The sequence below is a fragment of the Melanostigma gelatinosum genome (assembly GCF_949748355.1).
Source record: "Melanostigma gelatinosum genome assembly, chromosome: 7".
In the NCBI taxonomy this organism is placed as follows: domain Eukaryota; kingdom Metazoa; phylum Chordata; class Actinopteri; order Perciformes; family Zoarcidae; genus Melanostigma; species Melanostigma gelatinosum.
In genome coordinates, this window is record NC_136640.1 from 4,345,198 (window position 1) to 4,365,758 (window position 20,561).

General features: G+C 45.4%; 1 protein-coding gene across 1 annotated transcript; it reads left to right on the plus strand.

Moving 5' to 3' along the window:
* Positions 1-1,969: 1,969 nt before the first annotated feature.
* On the plus strand, positions 1,970-19,267 carry meis3 (myeloid ecotropic viral integration site 3; the record flags this gene model as incomplete). Its single annotated transcript, XM_079271342.1, has 13 exons — positions 1,970-2,009; positions 2,438-2,531; positions 13,891-14,030; positions 14,405-14,579; positions 14,673-14,723; positions 14,810-14,860; positions 15,047-15,196; positions 15,360-15,468; positions 15,718-15,863; positions 16,467-16,543; positions 17,461-17,519; positions 17,635-17,718; positions 19,068-19,267. The coding sequence occupies exons 2-13, from the start codon at positions 2,520-2,522 to the stop codon at positions 19,265-19,267; spliced, it is 1,254 nt and encodes a 417-aa protein (XP_079127468.1). The 5' UTR covers positions 1,970-2,009; positions 2,438-2,519.
* Between the last annotated feature and the right edge of the window lie 1,294 nt (positions 19,268-20,561).

The window sequence follows — 20,561 nt, forward strand, 5'->3', positions numbered from 1 at the left end:
TCAAATCCACCTTGGTGCTTTGTATGTGATGGCGACATCTGAATTAAATCTTGTTTTATTTTAATTCGGGTTAGATATCACAGGACACCTGTGTGTCTTCTTTGGGACAGTTGTGTTACCTTTCAGCATGTTTAACAACATATGTTGTGTCAAAATGTTTTCTCATTAACATATGCAGTGCATACAAGTATGGCGTCTTCCCACAGGACACAAGGAGATGTGAAGAAAATGGCAGATCCTTTCGTGCGTTGTGATGTAAATGAGCGTAATCTGCATGTTTAGATAATAGTCAGTTAGATAAATGTTACAGAGAGTTGAGATTTATGGTCCAAGTTAAAGTGGCCTGGAGACAAACACTGAAAGAAGTCACTCTCAATAACATTTAATGAGCCAGTCATTTGTGGATTGTAAAGGTTTTGCATGAAGAGAGATGAGGAAATCTAAAGCGCTGTGACATGAATTCTTCAGATGACGCACACGTCCGTGTTAATCCTTCTCGTTCAACCTGTTAACGGAGTGAAAACAAGCCTCGGATCGTCTTTTCCAGCCCATTGACGCCGCTTCATGGCTGTATTGCGGGCTCAGTGTAGGAGGGGGGTGGGCGCTGTGATCACCCCTGCAGGAAACCAGCACCCTGCAGAGGCAAAGACCCCTGGCTGTACGGACTGTGCGGGGCCCCTCACAGGCCGGCTCACGGTCAAACTCCACGCCTGCCCCGGCCCGCTGTTCCCCGCCAAGCCGCTGCTGATTGAAGTGCAGCCGCCTGTTGGCCCCTCACAGCGGGACCGGGGAAAGGAGAGCGTTTTGAATAATTATTATGTTACTTCGGTGACATTTACAACACAAGACTCGGGGTTTAGCTATTCCACCAACATGTGAAAGGGGTCTTTTTTCTCTCTGTGGTCAGAATTAAACTGTCTCACGACGAAAGCTTTGTTTTCTCACTTCTCCCAATCAACAAAAAGAGAGACAAAGGGTGACATTTGGGCTCTGTCAAAAGGCTGAGCGACAACTGACTGAGAAAACCAATGAAACACTTTGAAAGCTATTATCAGATCGTACATTTCATGTCATCTAGCACGCTTAAAACTTATTTATGACTCATTTATGAGGAGCGACTTGATTAAAACTCTTTGTTTTACTGCAAATGCCCTTAAAATGAACTCTCCTGCAGGTAAAAAAAAAAACATGTAGATGATTTTGTGCGTGTTTCAAATGTATTTGTAATTAGATTTGAAATTTTGAGGCAAATTACCTGCCATCTTTTGAAATAAATACATATAGATGTAGAAATATAATCTGTTAAATATGTGTAGGGGATTAAATATCTGCGTTGCGCCTCACCTTAATTGGCTGTGAGGAGTTTAATAGACTGTTTAACATGCTCCAAACCGCTAGAATGACAGTTAGCACGATTATTCTCCCGAGTTATCCCGGAGATGATAGCGCAGCGGCGGCAGCAGGGATATGGAGAGAGCGGCGAAGGATGATGGAGGAGTGATATCAGCTCGGAGGAGAGCCGAGATAAAACGATCGAGGGGGTCTTCTTCTTCTTCTTGTCTGGCGTTTGTGTGTGTGATAAGGAGGAGGAGTAAAGGGGGAAGGGGAGGGAGGGGGGGGCAAGAGACCCCGTCGCGTTTTGACCCTCCGAAACCTCCCCGCACACCACCGCCACCACTACCACCATCACCACCATCACCACTCCTCCTCCTCCTTCTTCTCCTCTCCTCTTGAGACAGAAAACACCATCGCTCTCTCCCAGCCGTGACATTTTGCAGCGCGTCGCCGTATGCTGCGCGGACAGCGAGCACAAGGAGCCAAAAAAAGGAAGGGACGCTTTCCGTCTGCCCTCCACAGCACCGAGCATCCCCCCCGACGTGCCTGCGAGCCGGAGCGAGAGGCGCACCAGGCGGAAGGCGAGGCGCTGCAGGAAACCGCTGCTTCTTTTCTCACCGGGGCTCTGGACTACACCGGACACGGCCCGAGCAGGACTGGATATTTACGTCTCGGTGGGACATTTTACACCATTTACTGGAGCCTTGTGTGTGTATCAGCCTGCTCAGCACCATCAGCCAGTAGCGGTTAATAGGCTGCGAGCTTTATTATTATAGCGTTTATTGGCGCCGAGTGTATTATAAACCATTAAGCTCATATCGACAAAAGCGTATAAGGATATTAACGTCCATAAAATCTCTCCAGTCACATCATAATGTTGTAATTTAAAACGCGATGGGCTCGGAGTAAACACACACACACACGCACACACGCGCACACTCACACGGAGCAGGTCTTCACTGTTTTCTACCCACAGCCTCATGTTTTTGTTGATTCCATATAGGAGGGTTTTGCATGGTGTTAATCGTGTTTACAATATTAGTGTTATCGATTGAAATACAAAAAAAAAAAAAAAAAAAAACATTTTTACTTTTATTTCCAGGGACAGAGGAAGGGAGCAAAGCTCGCTGGACTAACCGAGCAGCGCATCACCATCTCCGGTGTAGGACTGGCTGTCGAGTCGCATGGAGAAGAGGGTAGGTCTGCTTTTTTTTTTTAAATATGAGAATGGTTTAGACCAGAGCCGAATGAGATACCAGATTTCATACCTGGCATGGAGACGAGGTAATTAGAAACCGCATATTAATGGGAGCATATGGTTAGGAATCCTCTTTGCACTGCTGGTTGGGTGTAGCAGTCGAAACACAAGGCCCAGTGGAAACAGACTACTGTAGGCTGTTAGCATGGACTTCATGTTTCGGGGAAAACAACAGGAAAGCGTGCTTTTGTTATCAAGTAAAAACTACTTCGAAATGTTCTTCAAATGTCTTCATGAGCTTTTTTTATCGTGCTGCAAATAAATAACTTTAAACAGTCATAAACCCGAGTTCATGAGGTGAAATGCACTTCAATGAAAGTCCTGTGTGAGTTGTAATGTACATCAGTAATCTCATAAAGCGATTCACGAGGAACTGTTGATTCGGATCTAATATGTCATCCTCCCTTAAAAAATAATTGTATTGTGCAATGTCAGTCAGGCGTTATAATGGCACATTACGGGTTAGAGTGGTGCAGGTCATGCAGAGGAGAGGAGATGCAGCTCTGCAGCTCGGTAAGTATATAGGTGGTGGCGGTGTGTTTTTTTTGCTGTCGTGATTCAAATGCATCGTGGTGCTGGAGAAACAGACAGACAGTGGCTGAGTGGAGGAGAGCAATTAGAGATAGAAAACCACTGCTGTATGAAAACAGAAGGAGAGGAGCACACGCACACACACACACACACACACACACACACACACACTCCTGTACAGCACACACGTACTGTAAAACACACACACACAGATAACTCTGCTTTCCATCAAAAATTAAATAAAGAATCAAGTAACTTTCTGCTGTTTTTAGTAATATAAATGTACTTTACTGGGTCATTTTTGCAGCCAAATGTTATGCAGTGGATTTTGGATGAAATTGATTTTGTACAGTAATAACGCTGTATGATAAGCAAAAGTCGAACAGGATGAAATTGTGAGTAAACCAAATGGAGATCGGTTTGACGCATGTTTGGAAACATGTTGGGAGGTTAAACAGTTGTATTTTGTTTGACACCGTGTAAGTTTGATTTAGTTTCGTTTAATTTGCTTTAAATGCAGGAATCATTCACTTTAAACAATGTATCACAACTACAGACATATTCAATGTGCGTGATTACTTTGTATACGCATTGTGTTTATATCAGCTTAGTTCCGTTAGTTTGTTGTTCTCAGTCTTGTTCATTAAAGTGCAGAAGGAGAACTACGACAGTCAATTTAATTCACATTTTAGTTTTCCTGAATCTGCGCAGTGAGAAAATGACTTGGACTTGTTTGTTTTCTACAGGACTCTTTTTAAAGAGGCTTTAGTTTTATAACATTCATTATTATAGAATAAAATGTATCAACAAAGTTAAATTGACCCGTCCTAATTAACTGTGAAGATTTATTAATTCAGTTCGACTTTTAGTCTGAAATATGAGAGGAATCTCTGCACCAAACTCAGTCTTAATTTTTCACTTTTCATTTGACAGAATATAACGTTTTAGTCCAACGTAAATCCAGTGAAGCTAAATGATGTTACTTGAATGTGCCGATAAGCCCAAAGACGCCTCGAGGCCTTCAACAACTTTTCTGCGTCGGTTGAAATAAACAATTCAAACTTGTTGTCCTGCCACCTGATGCCTGTTTACCAGCTCCGTGACTTTTTTTTAAAAAGAGGGGAAATTCGCGGAATTTGTCATCTCGACGTGCGCTTTGATCCGCTTGACGCACAGAAACCCGATAGGAGCCGTGCGTAAAGAGAGACGCGCAATCCGATAGCGGTGATTGTGTTAATAGCCAGCGTCCATAAAAACTAGAAGGTGTCCCGGACCAGGGCCTCAGAGCAGGTGCTTTCTGTGATCCCGGTGGCCATATGGGACTCTGGAATACAACAATTTGATGAGCCATTTATGGTTCCCAAAGTGGAGTGCAGAGACCTGCAGGGGTCTTGCAGAGGGGTTTGCATGACGACAGTGCTTGCACATGAGGAGGATTGATTTATTTACATTTCATTACATTCACAGAGGTCAACATTGAGAGAATATGTGAGAATAACAGACCTTATGTTGGAGTGTCCAATTTATATGGACACTTTTGGACACACATCCTGTTCATTAGCCATTTTGAGCACTAAAAGTGCGAATACGTATTTAAAAAATAGAAATATAGTTTACTTGCTGAGTTTAATTACTGCAAATCTGAAAGAACAAAAATAAAAGGAGTCACTGTCCCTGTTTTTTCCTGCAGTTACACACATCTGTAGTAAATCACAACCTCTTGTCGAAGCCTCTTTGGGGAACGGTGTCCACAGAAAAAGTAAGCAGATGATAACTTTTATAGCTCGGTTAAAATAACACAGAAGTGAGAGGTGTCCAGGTCACGCAGCAGGTGCTGCCTGTCTGTGTGATCCCAGTGGCCCTTTGGGGCCGCGGCCCTTTAATCCAGCAGAAAGAGAACAGAAGCAGATCTGCTGACCTGAGCGCCTTCGCCTCAGAGACATGTAGCTGCAGCGAAGCACAAATTAGCTCCGTAACACAGAGAAAGAGAGGGGGGGGATAAACCAGGGAGGGAGACATGTATATTCATGATGCTATGTGTACAAGATGCTGTATCTCTGCGTGTGTGTGTGTGTGTGTGTGTGTGTGTGTGTCTGACTCACTGTGTTAGAGTGTGTGTGTTAGCGGGCCCCCGGTGAGGCCCCCACAGCAGGTTATGAGGGACGTCTCAGCACGGCTCCTGTCTAGTCAGAGTCGAGGAGGGAGGAGACGATATTAGCAGCTACAGGCTCGCTGTCTTTCTCTTCCCGTCTCCTCCACGCTTCGCCTTCTAAGCAAGAGCGCTTTCCCTTCATGAGGGAATGAGGATATTCAAGCACACACTCACACAAATGGATTGTACAGTACACAAAACTGCAGTGACATCTATCAATGTACACACACACACACACGCACACACACACGGGGTAGTATATAGTGTTATGGTTCGGCTCTTAAACCACAACAAAACGCCACGAAGACTCAGGCACTGTTCTGCAGAGCTTGACTAGAGATATACCGACTCAACACATTTAAACCTGGGAGAACAAACAATCTGCAGCCACTGGGTCAAGTTCTGAGAAAACACGTATTTTATTCTGCGCAGGTGCATCAGCTTAAATAGACAGTCACATGACACACTCACACCTGAAATGCATTGGCAATAATTGGGAGCACAATCAGTTGCTTCAATTAACACCCCCACTTGATCACACATTATTGACAACCATAAATCATACAAGGGGAAAAACATGGAAACCAACTGCACTTAACTGCACTTAACTGGCTATGCCCCAAACAAGAACATGGAAAAAGTAAGTAGCTTTGCTTTAGTAGCTGGTTTTGTCATCAGGTCAGCTACCATCCGGTCTGTTGGGCAATACTCCAAACATACTTTACAGTCATTAACAGTTGATCTCACAAAATGGTATTTTATATCAATGTGCTTACATCGCTGTCTGCTCACTGGATTCTTGGCTAATGCAATTGTACCTTGGTTATCTTCAAAAATCTTAGGTACATCATACAGACAGTCATCAAGATGTTCAAGCAGTTGAGATAAGTAAAGACACTCTTGTGTGGTTGCGGCCAACGCCATATACTCTGCCTCACAAGTTGACAGTGCTACCGTTGGCTGCTTTTTGGTCTTCCAGGAAATCAGAGGACCATTCTCACTTAGACTAACACAATAACCAGTTGTACTGCGTCTGTCAGTTGCATCACCTGCCCAATCTGCATCACTGTAAGCAAACAACCTCAGCTCATCACATTTTCTGTAACACAACATTTTGTCATTTGTGCCCTTCAAATATTTCAGTACATGCTTAACAGTTGTCCACTGCTCTTCTGTCGGCTCACTGAAATGCTGTGACAGTCTGCTTACAACAAAGCTCAGATCAGGTCTGGTGCATGAGGTTAGGTAGATTAGGCTACCCACTGCCTCTCTGTATTTTCTGGGGTCACCTAGCTTCTCATCAGTGTAATGCAGCTTTGGTTCACAAGGTGTTGACCTGGGCTTACAATCCTGCATATTAAACCTGTCAAGCAGCTTGTCAACATAGCTCTGCTGTGACATGGTCACACATCCATTACACTGGTCAAAAGTGATACCAAGAAAATTCTTCAGTCTGCCCAAATCTTTCATCTGGAACTTCACAGCAAGCATCTTTTTTACTGCTTTTAAAGCACTCTCATCACTGGCTGCAATAACCAGGTCATCAACCCAGATCAGTAGGATCACCTTGTCATGTTCCGTTTCTCTCTCATAAACACAGTGATCGGCTGGATTCTGTACAAACATATTTTCACATAGATAGTCATGCAACATTATGTTCCAGTTTCTACCTGATTGTTTAAGCCCATATAGTGACTTCTTTAGTCTACACACCATCTTCCCATTTGTCTGAGATTTTACATCATAACCCTCTGGCTGTTCCATGTAAATCTCACAATCAATTGGTGCATGTAAGTAGGCGGTTTTAACATCCATCTGATGCAGGATCAGATCCTCCTGGGCAGCTTTCTGCATCAACACTCTCACACTAGTCAGGTCGGCAGTAGGAGAAAACGTTTCTCCATAATCTACACCCATCCGTTGACTGTATCCCTTGGCTACATAGCGGGCCTTGTACTTGTCAGATCCATCAACATTGGTTTTGAGAGTATACACCCATCTACCCCCCACTGCTTTCTTGCCCTCAGGTAAGGTGGTCAGAGTAAATGTGTTGTTATCCCTCAGTGCCTTCATCTCCTCATCCATTGCATCTATCCACTTACTTGAGTTGGATGAAGACACAGCATCTCTGAACGTCTGTGGTACATTACAAACCATCCTGTAGCAATAATCAATGTTGATCTGAGCCTGATCACTCTCTATCCCATAGAAGTCTGGCCTCCTCCTCTCTCTAGCAGGGTATCTCCGTGGAGACTGGGATTCGGGCTTGACTCCACCTGTCTGTAGGCCTATCTGGCTTGGACCTGGCCTAGCTTCTGGGATGTCGTTCTGCTCGGGTTGGTCAGGGTCAGGTCTGGTTGCGTTAGACTGCACACCAGTGTCATCGTCGGACATGTCATCAGTCTGCTGTCCCTCAACACAGGACATGAACCTCACCAGTCGGTGCTTCATCACCTTCCTGCTGTCAGGGTAGTAGACCATATAGGCTGGACTGTTCTTGTCATAACCAACGAAGATGCCCTTGTCAGACCTTGACTCTAGCTTCTTCCTGTCCTGCCTGTAGGCGTAACATACAGTACCAAACTTCTGCATCCTGGAGACATTAGGTCTCCTTCCTGTCAGCATAAAGTAAGGTGTCTCTCTAGTGCGGTTGTTGAAACATCTATTCCTCACCACTGCTGCTGTCTGGACCGCATACGGCCATAGCTCCTTGGCTAACTGGCTCTCCAAGAGCATACATCTCGCCATGTCAAACAGGGTTCTCCAGTTACGCTCAGCAGTGCCATTCTGGTGTGGTGAGTATGGTGCTGATCTTTCATGTCTGATTCTATTCCTACGCAGTAGAGCTTGGTAACCCTGCCCTGTGAACTCTGTACCATTGTCAGACCTGATACACTTCACTTTCCCATATGGGGCTGTGTCGGCTAGAAACCTCTCTGTGGCTTCTACAGTGTCCCTCTTGTACTTTAGATAGTACACAAACACTGCACTTGAATAGTCGTCAGTAAAGGAAAGTGCATACCTATACCCTTCCTTGGACTCTGGGTCAATGGGGCCTGACAAGTCAGTGTGAACCAGCTCTAAGGCTGATTTGGCCCTCACATCAGGCTTCCTGTTTCTGCTCTGAGTGAACTTGCCCTGAGTACACACTTCACATATCATGGGTTTGGACGCTTTACCCCTGATTGACATTCCATCCACAACATTCTCTAACTTCATGACATCATCAAAATTACAGTGCCCCAAAATCTCGTGCCACGTCTGAATATCATGACAGCTCATACATTGATCATCACAGTCATTGTTTACTGACACAGTAGGCAAATAGAACAGTCTGTTATGCTCATAAATGAGGAAGCGCGTACCGTCTCTATACTGCAAGACGTTTTCTCCTTCCTTGAAGATCACCGTTGCCCCACGATAAGTTGCAGCTCTCACGGAGAAGATGTCTTGGGGATACGAGGGGATGTACAGCGCCTGCTTCAGTGTGGTACTGAGGTGCCGCCCCCTGCTGTCGATCAGACACACCTCGGCGTCTCCTCTGCGCTCCGCGACCCCCGTGCAGCTTGTGCCATCGGCCAGCTCCACGCAGTGCGTCTCGGACTGGAATCGGTCATCGAAGTTCTTGAACTTCGCCAGGTCAGTGATGATATGCGCCGTCGCACCGGTGTCCACCATCAAGCCCTTTCTGGTGACACCGCTTCCTGGCTCGCTGGTCACCAGCTTGAACACGAAGGTGTTGTCATCCATCTCCTCGGACACTCCACGCGCGTTGTCCCGCTGCCACTGTCGCCATCCTCCTCGCCGTCCGGTACTCTCGCCCTGGCCATACCACTGTTGACCACGCTGACAGTCTCTTACCTTGTGACCTCTCTGGCCACAACGGAAACACACAATGTCCCCGCTCTCGGTGCTGCGTGCACCTGCGCCTGCTGGGGCAGCCCTCCTTGGATGCGCCTGGGCCCTCATGACATTGTCGTCGGCCGCAGCTGTGCGCATACCTTCAGTGCTCTCATAACTGCGCAACTTAGTCTTGAACTCCGCAAAAGAGAGAGTCTCATAACTTTGAGTGATAAAAATGGAAAAAGGCTTAAATGAGTCTGGCAGCCCCTTCAAAATCATTGCAACCAATAGTCCATCGCTTAAAACCTCTCCAGCATTACGCAGCGCTGTGATCGAAATCTCAGCACGTATGACATAGTCAGTCACACTCTCACTACTCATCTTTTGCAAAGAAGTCAGTTCTGTATACAGGCATACAATGCGGGGCTTACCCTTGCCTGCATAATAGTCACGCAAAATCCTGAGCGCTCCACGCCCGTCATCCGCTGCCTCTCGCATGACCAGAGACAAACTTTTGTCATCAAGGAATTGGATCAGTTCCGCGTACGCTTCCGCGTTCTTCGCCGCATCCTCAGCCAGTGCGTTTTCTTCTGCGCCATCGGCGGGCTGATTCAAAATGGTGTCCTTCAGTTTCTGCAACCGCAGATGTCCCAAAAACTTTGTCTCCCACAGTTCATAGTTCTTTTCGTCCCCATTAAAAACAAGACGAGACCAACGTGAACTCGTATGTCCGCTCATGGTGCTGGCACTCCAATCCGTGAGATACGCACACAAGCAAATGTCTCTCAGTGGCTACTCACGCCGGATATCTCTTTGCACAAACGTCTAACGCATCTGGGCCCATAACCTGTTCTGCAGAGCTTGACTAGAGATATACCGACTCAACACATTTAAACCTGGGAGAACAAACAATCTGCAGCCACTGGGTCAAGTTCTGAGAAAACACGTATTTTATTCTGCGCAGGTGCATCAGCTTAAATAGACAGTCACATGACACACTCACACCTGAAATGCATTGGCAATAATTGGGAGCACAATCAGTTGCTTCAATTAACAGGCACGGAGCTAAACGAACAAATCCTTTTAATGATCAAATGACAGGACATTTCAAATGTGCAACAAATAGTGAGCATTCTGGTCGTGAGCGCCAGCCGGTGTAACTGCTGCTGCTAGACTCTCCGTGTAGCACACCAGGTGTCAGGGGAAGAAGCCAGCACATCCTCCGGATGGGGCGGGTCTTGTAGGGCGCAGGCCGTGGCCAGCTGCCTCCAATCTTCCTGATGTCACTCTAACCTTTTTTGAATTGTGTCCGGCCCCTCGTGCGACTATTTATTTCGTAGCTGTAGGTTCGTTTAGAAAGACGTAGAGACCGCATCTCTTTTCAGAGGACGATTAAATACTTTACAGACGAAAGGACAAAGTCTTCAAAGGTTGAAATCCCTTTTGAGTCGAAGGTTCAGCCAGCATGACTATTAACTTGGGTGTCAAGGCTCTTCTCGGCTGCGTCAACAGCCTTAAACGGTCCGACCGAGAAGTAGCTGTCGAGGATTTAAAAGATGGGGCAGTCCTTCTGAAAGTTGTTTGTATGCTGAAAAAGGAACCCAACTCCTGTTTCAGTAATTCCATCGAGGAGCGATTCAAGATCATTGCAGACTTTGTGGAACGGGACTGCCGATTTAGTCCAACCGAAGGAACCTCATCATTTTGGGACAACATCAGAGATGGCATCGACCTTCCAGTAGAAATTGCAAAGGTGATTTTGTTGCTCGTATATCACGGCATAAGGAATGACCGCCTGACTCTGAACAGGTTGGACTGCGATGTGGAGCGAGAGATAGCGAACCTAACTGGTTCCTTTGTGATGGAGAACGACGGCCGCGTTTACTTGAGCAGAGGACGTGATGCCCATTTGGCGAGGAGACATTTGCCCGTCTCCCGTGAAATATTTGAGCGCTCAGCAACCACCACGACCTCGAATGTGTCGACGGTCTCCTCATTTACCGATGACGAGTACCACTCAAAAGGAGCTACTGACTGAACAAATTCAGATCCTGCAGGGAAAGATTTCCTGTTTGGAGGATGAAATAACCCGGGCCTCTGAGGAAGAAGTAGGAGAGAACATGGGACCTGTAATGGAGAGAGAAATGTTGGACACTGAAATCAATGGTTTGAAGAAGGAGCTGGAGAGCACATTTTGCTCCCTGAAAAAGGCGGAGGTGGAGATTGAGGCCAAAACACAGCAGCTGGCGGAGTATCAACAAGAAATTAATCAACAAAAAGAGCTCCTGACGCAACAGGAGGCCCAAACCGAGGCAATTATTCAAGCCAAGGATGAAATGATAGACCAATTGAAGAGGGAGATCGCTGAGCAGAGAGCTGTCATTCAGCAAGAGATCCAGGATCTCAAGATTCAACTTGAGCATGTTGAGCAGCAGAAAACTGAGCAGATGACCAGACTACAACAGCACATTGCTGCTTGTGAACAAGAAATTGAAAAACTCAAGGAAATTAAGAAAGAGAAGGAAGGCCTTTTGCTCCAGACCGAAGAAAACGTGAACAATCTTGAGACGAAGTTATCTGCTGCCAGATCTCTCTTGGTTGATAAAGACCAAGAAATGAATAGTCTCAGAAGAGAAGTGTCCATTCTTACAGATAAAACTCAAAACAACCAAAATGAAATTCAAACTAAAGAGGAAATGCTTGTCAAATTACTTCTGGAGAAGTCTGATGAGCAAGACATCTTTTGTAATAAAATCCAGACCCTAACCGTCCAGGTGGAAGACCTTAGCTCGTCTCTCAAACAGGCTGAGCAGGAAATTGAACTCAAGCAAGACCTACTGGCTAAAACCCAACAGGAGAATGACCAACAGAGAGAGGAAGTCCAACAACAGATTGCAGCGCCATCAGTTCTCACCTGGGATGAGCACCAGAGAAACATGTCCTTTTGTGATAAAAGGCAAATATGAAGTTAAATCGGGCTTCGTTATGACAGATGTCAGATTACTCAACTTGTCCGAAATAACCTGCCTGGAAACTGGCACAGCCAGAGCGGCTGGTTTCACCCGCACGCCATTATACCTGTTCTGAGACTTGCGCACAGCGCAGTCTCTTTTCCAGTGACCTACCTTATGGCAGAAATGACACATTTCGTCAGATGTACGGACACCATGGTCAGCTTCCAATTTCCACCAGAGCGGCCAGAGAAATACCTGGCAGGAACATTTTCCCGACCAGCAAAGCCATAAGCGCGTGGATCCCCGCAAATTGGCACTCAAAATAGCCCGAATATTTTCCCTTAATCTTTTAGCCCCCAAATCTATTCTATAGTAGTCAGCTATCTTTATTAACTGATCCTTTGTGCAATGATCCAACAATGCCTCGGACGGAGCTTCAATGAAGTTATCCACCCCCGCCATGACGCACAAATGAACAATGCACAAAACAAATCCCCGGCGATCAAAAGAACGTAAAGTATTGACCTTACCCGTGCATAAAGAAAGTATAGGAGCAACCTAGTAAATTGAGCATCCCCTCTAACTGCCCATCCAGATCTACCTAAACTCAACCCTAGTCTTCAAGGGCTACTGACGGCGGGTATTTATGCACCAACACCCGGTATTATGACAAAGCAACCGGCAAGCGGGCAACAATGCCAACACTACGGACGCTCCAGAGACAACTGCTCGCAACCGCTTTCACCACACTACACACTACACACTACATTTAGCCGCAAACGAATCCCAAATGGAAAACGCGATATTCCTACAGGGGAGTCAATATTACATTTGTGCCACAAAGAGGTCAAAACTTACCTTCCTTTGTCCCGTGACTTTTTTGCAGAACAGACCAAATTAAACCGACGGCATTAACCATAAACACAAAATATGAGAAAAACATCTCATCCCTCCGATGTCGCTCTGACGATCCAGGAGCAGTGAAAGGTAAACACCGCCCGGCCGAGGCCCTGGGCCGCCACAATAGCTACATTACACCGTTGTAAACATTGACAGAACGATAAAAAGAAGTCCATCCTTTTTTTTCTTTTGATATCCGTGTTTGTTGTGCTTGCAGCGTATTCCCATTACAACTCTACTGTAACTACAACTGACCGACACGTAACCATGTAGTGTATACGAGCTGAAACAATTACAGATCAGTGGATAGAATAATTAATACAATTAATCAGAAACTATTTTAATAATCGTTTAAGGCATTTTTTTTTTTTAAAGCAAAAATGGCCAAACTTCTCTGGTTCCTTCTTCTTGAGTGTGAATATTTGCTTATTTTCTTCGTTTTCTATGATAGAAAATTGAGTATTTTGGGGTTTTGGAAGGTTGGTCAGACAAAACAAGCAAATCAAATATGTCAACGTGGGTTTTGGAGCTACAGACTAAACGATTAATTAAGAATATAATAGTCAGATTAATCAGTGAGAATAAATGTCAGTTGCAGCCCGAATACACACGCGCACACACACACACACACACACACACACAGACACACACAGACACACACACACACACACACACACACTAACATGCAACACTAAGTTCTAACATTGAACGGCAGAACAAAATGTGTTCAGCAGTTGGGACACAAACACTGCTGCAGATGTAAAAGCGCATGCAGCCGATATCTGAGTGTGTTGGTCCAGTAAGCCGCGGCACTGAAGCGCCCCGACAGCTTAATAAAATCACAACGAGATTTGATGTCAGGCACAGATGTCGAACGCGTCTCATGTTTTCTGTCTTTGCGTCTAATTGTGTTTCAGTATGAAGAGCTGGTGCACTACTCGGGGTCGGAGGGCATGTCGTTGGGGGGGTACGGGGACGACGGCAGGTCGCTTCCTCCCCCACACTACGGACCCACCATCCCCGACTCCCTCAAACACCACAAAGACCAGATCTACGGGTAAGCGTGTGATTGAAGCCCAGATGAGGTGGAGACAATGATTTATGCAGCCTGTTAGTGACATAGTTGTTTGTATTACATTTGCACTTTTAGCAGATTAACATACAGTCTATATCTGAGGACTGAATATCAAAATACATGTGAAGTGTTTACAGCTGTCTGCTTCATAAATACTGTGCTATAAAGTTTCACCTTCTGTCAATGTATCGTGTGTACACTGTGTCAACTGTTACTGTGTTTATGTATAGTATGTTAACTGTGTGTGTGTGTGTGTGTGTGTGTGTGTGTGTGTGTGTGTGTGTGTGTGTGTGTGTGTGTGTGTGTGTGTGTGTGTGTGTGTGTGTGTGTGTGTGTGTGTGTGTGTGTGTGTGCAGTCACCCACTGTTTCCACTGCTGGCCTTAGTGTTTGAAAAGTGCGAGCTCGCCACCTGCTCCCCTCGAGACCCCGCCTCCCTCTCAGCCACCTCCCACCTCCCCGGCATGACCAACCACAGCGACGTCTGCTCCTCTGAGTCCTTCAACGACGACATCGCCGCGTTTGCCAAGCAGGTGAGTGACGGCAGCGCGAGCCAATCGCAGAGCAGACGCCGACGAAAGGGCGTTTTTACAGATTTGTAATCATTCGTTCATTTTGTGCCGCAGATCCGATCAGAGAAGCCCATATTTTCTTCCAATCCCGAGCTCGACAACTTGGTATGATAATGAAAATATGAACCCGCTTTTAACCACACATGCATTGTGGGAAATGCGTTAAGTAATCCACATTCTCCTCTCCACAGATGATCCAGGCCATACAGGTTCTTCGCTTTCATTTACTGGAGCTAGAGAAGGTTGGTGGGAGAGAAGCATGTTTTTATTTGAACACTTTTGTGGGCATGTGTATGTTGTTTTAGAAGAGACTTGAAAAATATGTGAACCTGCTCTTTAATGTTCAATGTTAACCGCACTACTATACATTGTTTAGGCGATGATTAAGTAGTGGTGGTGCACTGATGAGTGTAAATCTGATTCCGAAGGTGCACGACCTGTGCGATAACTTCTGCCATCGCTACATCACCTGTCTGAAGGGCAAAATGCCCACAGACCTCATCCTGGATGACCGGGAGGGCGGCTCCAAGTCTGACATGGAGGACTTCACCGGATCCTGCACCAGTCTGTCAGAGCAGGTGAGACATGTCGGACAGCAGGAAGTTAACAGGAGAGACGCCAACGTTCACCCGTCCTGCTGCTTCCTCTGCAGGCCTGAATAGCGTTGCGTGACCGCGCTGCATTCTCCATCTTCCCATGACTCCGCCTCCAACCTCCTCTCCATCGCTTCTCTTCCTGCAGAATGCATCATGGTTACGGGAGCCAGATGAATGTGCCACTACTCCCCTGGGAACGCCGGGCACCTGCGGCCTGCCTTCACACAGCACATTAGACAACTGTAGCGACCCAGGTACACACACACACACACACACACACACACACGCACATTCATTCATTTTAATGCAACTTTTTGTTCAGTTTACACATAAGAAATCATTAAAGTTATTATTATTACTATTAGAGTGAGTTTGCATAAGAAAGAATATAAGAAATTCTACAAAAAAACACTTTTTTGCAAAAATATAAATAGAACATATCTGCTGATAAATATGACCTTGTATCATTCGTACCCTGAGACATGATGTGTTCATCCCTGCAGGCGACGGTCTGGACGGAGGAGGGGCCTCCCCCAGCACGGGGGACGACGACGACTCCGACAGAGACAGGAGGAACAACAAGAAGAGGGGCATCTTCCCCAAAGTGGCCACAAACATCATGAGGGCGTGGCTCTTCCAGCACCTGTCGGTGAGATGAAAGTGAAATTATTACACGGGGAAATATTCAATTTGCACAATAATTAAAACCATCCCGGAGAGCCCGTCATGAACAAAGAAAGCTGGTGTCCAGCGCTGCATGAGAGACTAATTACTGAAAGAGAAGATTTAGTGCGAGGCGAAACATCGCTGACGAGAACAGACGGAGAGCTGAACCGAGTGCCTAATGGAGGTCAATTAAATGAAATGAAAAAATCAAGGGATTAAGTGATTATGTGAATATGCTCGCTGTTGAATAGCTGTGCAAGACATAGAAATGGAGTGAGTAATTGTTGGCGAGGCAATTATCTACTAAATGAGGCAGGTCAAATGTTGCTTCACGCCAATTATTCCAGTCTGTGTGTGTGTGAGAGATACATACAGAGAGAGATTGAGGGCTTACTGGGGTTGAAACTGTGAGTGCAGATGTGGAATTCGGATGGAAGGTTGTCGGATTTCTCTCACGCGCATTGTTCTGTTGTAGATTCAAACGTTACGTCTCTCGTAGCCTCGATGTTCTTCTCTCGTTGATGAAAAAAGCTTGTGTGGCGTGTTGCGATTTCTCCTGACCCTCGCTCTGCGTGTCCTCTCCCAGCACCCGTACCCGTCCGAGGAGCAGAAGAAGCAGCTGTCTCTGGACACGGGACTGACCATCTTACAGGTCAACAACTGGTCAGTGCACTCTCAATCAATACACTAATTCCAGCCCCGTGGCTTATCAATAATCAGTTAAGCTGTCATGTTTGAATGTATAGCGTCAACTTTCAATTGAACTGGCTGTGCATCGATAACGAAGCGGTGCGATAGTGTGGCGAAGAAACCAACGTTGTCTGTATTTTACAAGTCATATTTTTCTGCTTAGTAACTCGTCATCGTGACTTATGCAAATAAATGTCAGTTAAACGAAAGGTTGTGCTTTTACGAGACTTCTAGAGAAGACTGTAATTCACTTTATCAGAGAAAGGCTCGTGACCGAGGAAGGAATGTCCTGCTCAGCATTTTTTCCCCTCGAAACTGCAGCAGAGTAAAATCCACTTGCTGTATGTTCATAAAACAGAACAGTAAAGTCAATATCCAATAATCAGATGGTTTACTGCCCCCAGGCGCACATGTATCTGCGCTGGCAAAACACACGCACATACACGGCACATTTCCATGCAGCTGATCGGTTCTTCTTCTTTCGTAATGTTCAATTTCGTTACCCCAGATATTGACACGGAAACACATACGAAACCAAATGATGAAGCATGCGTTACATGTTAAATAATAGATATTGTAATTTGATAACGTACTTGTTTTTATTTGCACCCCTGCTGCAGCATGCACGCGCACACACACACACACACACACAGAGGGTGACCCGTTCGATGCAGATCAATCAATTATCACAGGGCGATCAATACCTGCTCTGCCATAACGTTGATTTACTCAGCCCTCTGAAAGGGTGAAGTGGTTGTAAAATGGAAAAGGTTAATAGCCTCCCGGTCAGCTTTTTTCTTCATTAATGGGTGGCCTCCTCCGTCTCTCTCTCTCTCTCTCTCTCTCTCTCCCGCTCTCCCCCTGTTTTTATGTCTCTCTCCCTCATGCAGGTTCATCAACGCCAGGAGGAGAATAGTTCAGCCGATGATTGACCAGTCGAATCGCTCAGGTCGGTGTTTATAAGTCAGTCATCTGGTCGGTTGCTCAGTAAACAACTCTGTGCATATACGAGTGTGTGTGTTGTGTTGTATATTTTGTGTCTGACGGTGTGTGTTGTCTCACAGGTCAGGGTGGTCCTTACAGCCCAGAGGGAGCAGCTCTCGGGGGCTACGGCCTTGACGGACAGGCCCACCTCGGGCTCCGAGCAGGTACAGTAGTCTGGAGGGGAAATACTGCTCGCTCTCACATACTGACAGCAGAGTGCAAAATAAATTAGGCTGAACATAATATTTTTTTACTGTCAACAAATTCACTGAAAAACAAAATAAATGCATGCTACTAACAAGTAGTGTGTATCAAAAGCCTGATATTATCCTCTGAGCTCTTATTACGTTCTATAAACTAATAAGAGCTCATCGATGAGCCACACTGTTGCACTCGATCACATGTTCCCTCGTCACCATGAACACACACACTAATTCATTTTGACTCAATCCCACACACACCGTCCTGCTGCTGGAAAAACTCACTAGAGCGTCAAATGTGGATTAATCCGCCGCTGAAAATAGTCCCCCAACAAACACACCGTTTCTTCCTGTTTGAGTGAGTTTTTAAAAGAATATTAAACTATATATTTATTTATGAGAGATTGACCTCAGCAGTAGGAACACATGGGCAGGAGACTATCACACTGCTAGCTTTGGTCTTTGGTCTCATCGGATTTGCTGATAATAAGAAAAATACTGAATATCAGCTGCCTAATCTTTAAGTCCACTTTAGGAAGTAAAGAGTACATCACCAAAACAAAATAAAAATGAATAAGGCCTTAAGTAGACAGAGTCATTTAAAATCAAATATATATGTTTATACTCTCTGTCTAATCCTCACTGTGCCTTTTCATTAAATACTGAGAATATAAACATTTATAGGCACAAGTGAAGGGTGATGTCATTATTTAGTCATGCGTTTCTCCCCTATCAATGTTTGCTGTAATATGAACATGAATGCGACTGATTTAAACCGTGTTTACGTCCTGATGCTGGAGAAGGCAGCGTTGTGTGGAAAGTTGTGGACTGAACCTTTAAAAGAACAATCTGTGCTTTACATGTGAAAAAAAAGGTTCCAACGGAAAAAATCACAAGAAAAGCCTGGAAGCTCTCAGACAAGTGTTTCACTTACACAAAACACTGGACAATAAATGAATCTAATCGAAGGATATTCATGTTTTCTGGTGTACATGTGGGTCAGTCATTACAAATTCATGCTGTGCAGCCAAACATTGTTCAAAACCCACAAAGCTTTATTGTGAAAGTACCAAATACATCTGTGTAGATTTTAAATGTTGATCTGGAACAAGCTGAATGTGTCAGTATGTCGGAATAAGATGATTTTAACAAAGTGAAAGTTACTGAGGGAGAAACAAAGGCAGAAAACTGGTTAAAGTAGCAGGATTTAGTATTTTAAATGCTGTGCATTGTTTATTCACTTCAATGGATTTAACAAATGTCCCACGTTACACTCAAAATGTAAACTTGTCCTCTGTGTGTTTCCCCCCCAGGTCTCCAGGGGATGTCTTCCCTGCAGGGCGACTACCCCGGCGCTCTACTGTCCCAACCGGGCTACCCTCCCCACCCGGGTCCCTCCCTCCACCCCTACCCGGGCCCACACCCCCACCCCGCCATGCTGCTCCACCCGCCGCCACACGCACACCCCGCAGAGCCGCTCCTCGCCCAGGGACTGGACATACACGCACACTAGTTGTGGGGGGACGGGGGACGAAGGGGGGAGTCGGACTGTGTGTGTGTGAGTGTGAGGGAAAATGACTGTATGAATGTGTGTGTGTGAGTGCGCGGTGAGATATGTATGTGTGTGTGCTGCTGTGTATGTGTAATGACGCATACTGAACACTTTTTAAAGAAAAAGGAAAAAAAAGACACATCGCCCCGAAAGTTTACATTCCCCACTGAAAGACACTGACCTCAATATGTAGCTGTTCCACTCAAACACACACTCACACACACTCACACACACCTAGACATAAACATTACACACACTGTCTAGACCCACAGGTTTAAGCCATACCTCTTTCAGAGTAGAAGTGCTTCCTCCTCTCCAAATGTCTCCCCTGTGTCCTGTGGGTGAGACACATGCTTTAAACTACACTTCCCATCATGCCTGCTGAACCACAGGAAGACAGCACATGGACGTTACTGGATGGGACTTTGATCCTGTGAACACGCCTTCTTCACTACTCCCTGTCTTCCTGCACACGCCAACTGTCAAAGAAACACACACTTTCACACACACACTTTACTTAAAGCTGATTTTTTTCTTATTCTATTTTTATATTTATGTGTGCCACTGCAGGCCGATTTAAATATTAGTGGTCTTCCTCAGCATGAACTAAACACTATGAATGACTTCCAGTCTGCCTCGCTCTCGTACCACTGACCTCCTTAAGACACCAGCAGGTGTCCGTTACCTTAAGATCTTTCCTACACGCACACACACCAACATACACAACACACTACACTGAAAGCCATTTCCACACACATACACACTCTCACACACACACACACACAATTTTCTGTAAGCATTTCTAGTCCATTTTGTGTGCGTGTCACAGCGGTGTGTGTGAGAGGAGCTGCAGCCAAAGGACTCTCTGAACATTCGGCTCCCTCTCCGCTCTGCTCGGACTGCTGAAACCTTTCTGAATGATGATGGGAAATATACAGCTAAAGTATTAAAATGTTTTTTTTTGTAAAAACTCGTCACTGGCTGTCTGTTTGTGTGTGTTGTCTGATTCTACCCGCGGACATTTTCTGACTGAAAATGCAGGTTTTATTGTTAAATTAATTGTAATCAAAGAAGTCCGCGCTGTGCAGACATTTACTTTATTAATGAGTGCAGTTGATTGAAAAAGAAAAATTGCAGATTTTGGTTAGACGGCTCCAGGAAAATCTTGTGAGTTAAAGAATTAAATAAGAAGTAAAAAAGTTACTTTTGATTAGCAACTCGTGAGCAAAATAGGATGCACTTTAGCATTTAGCAT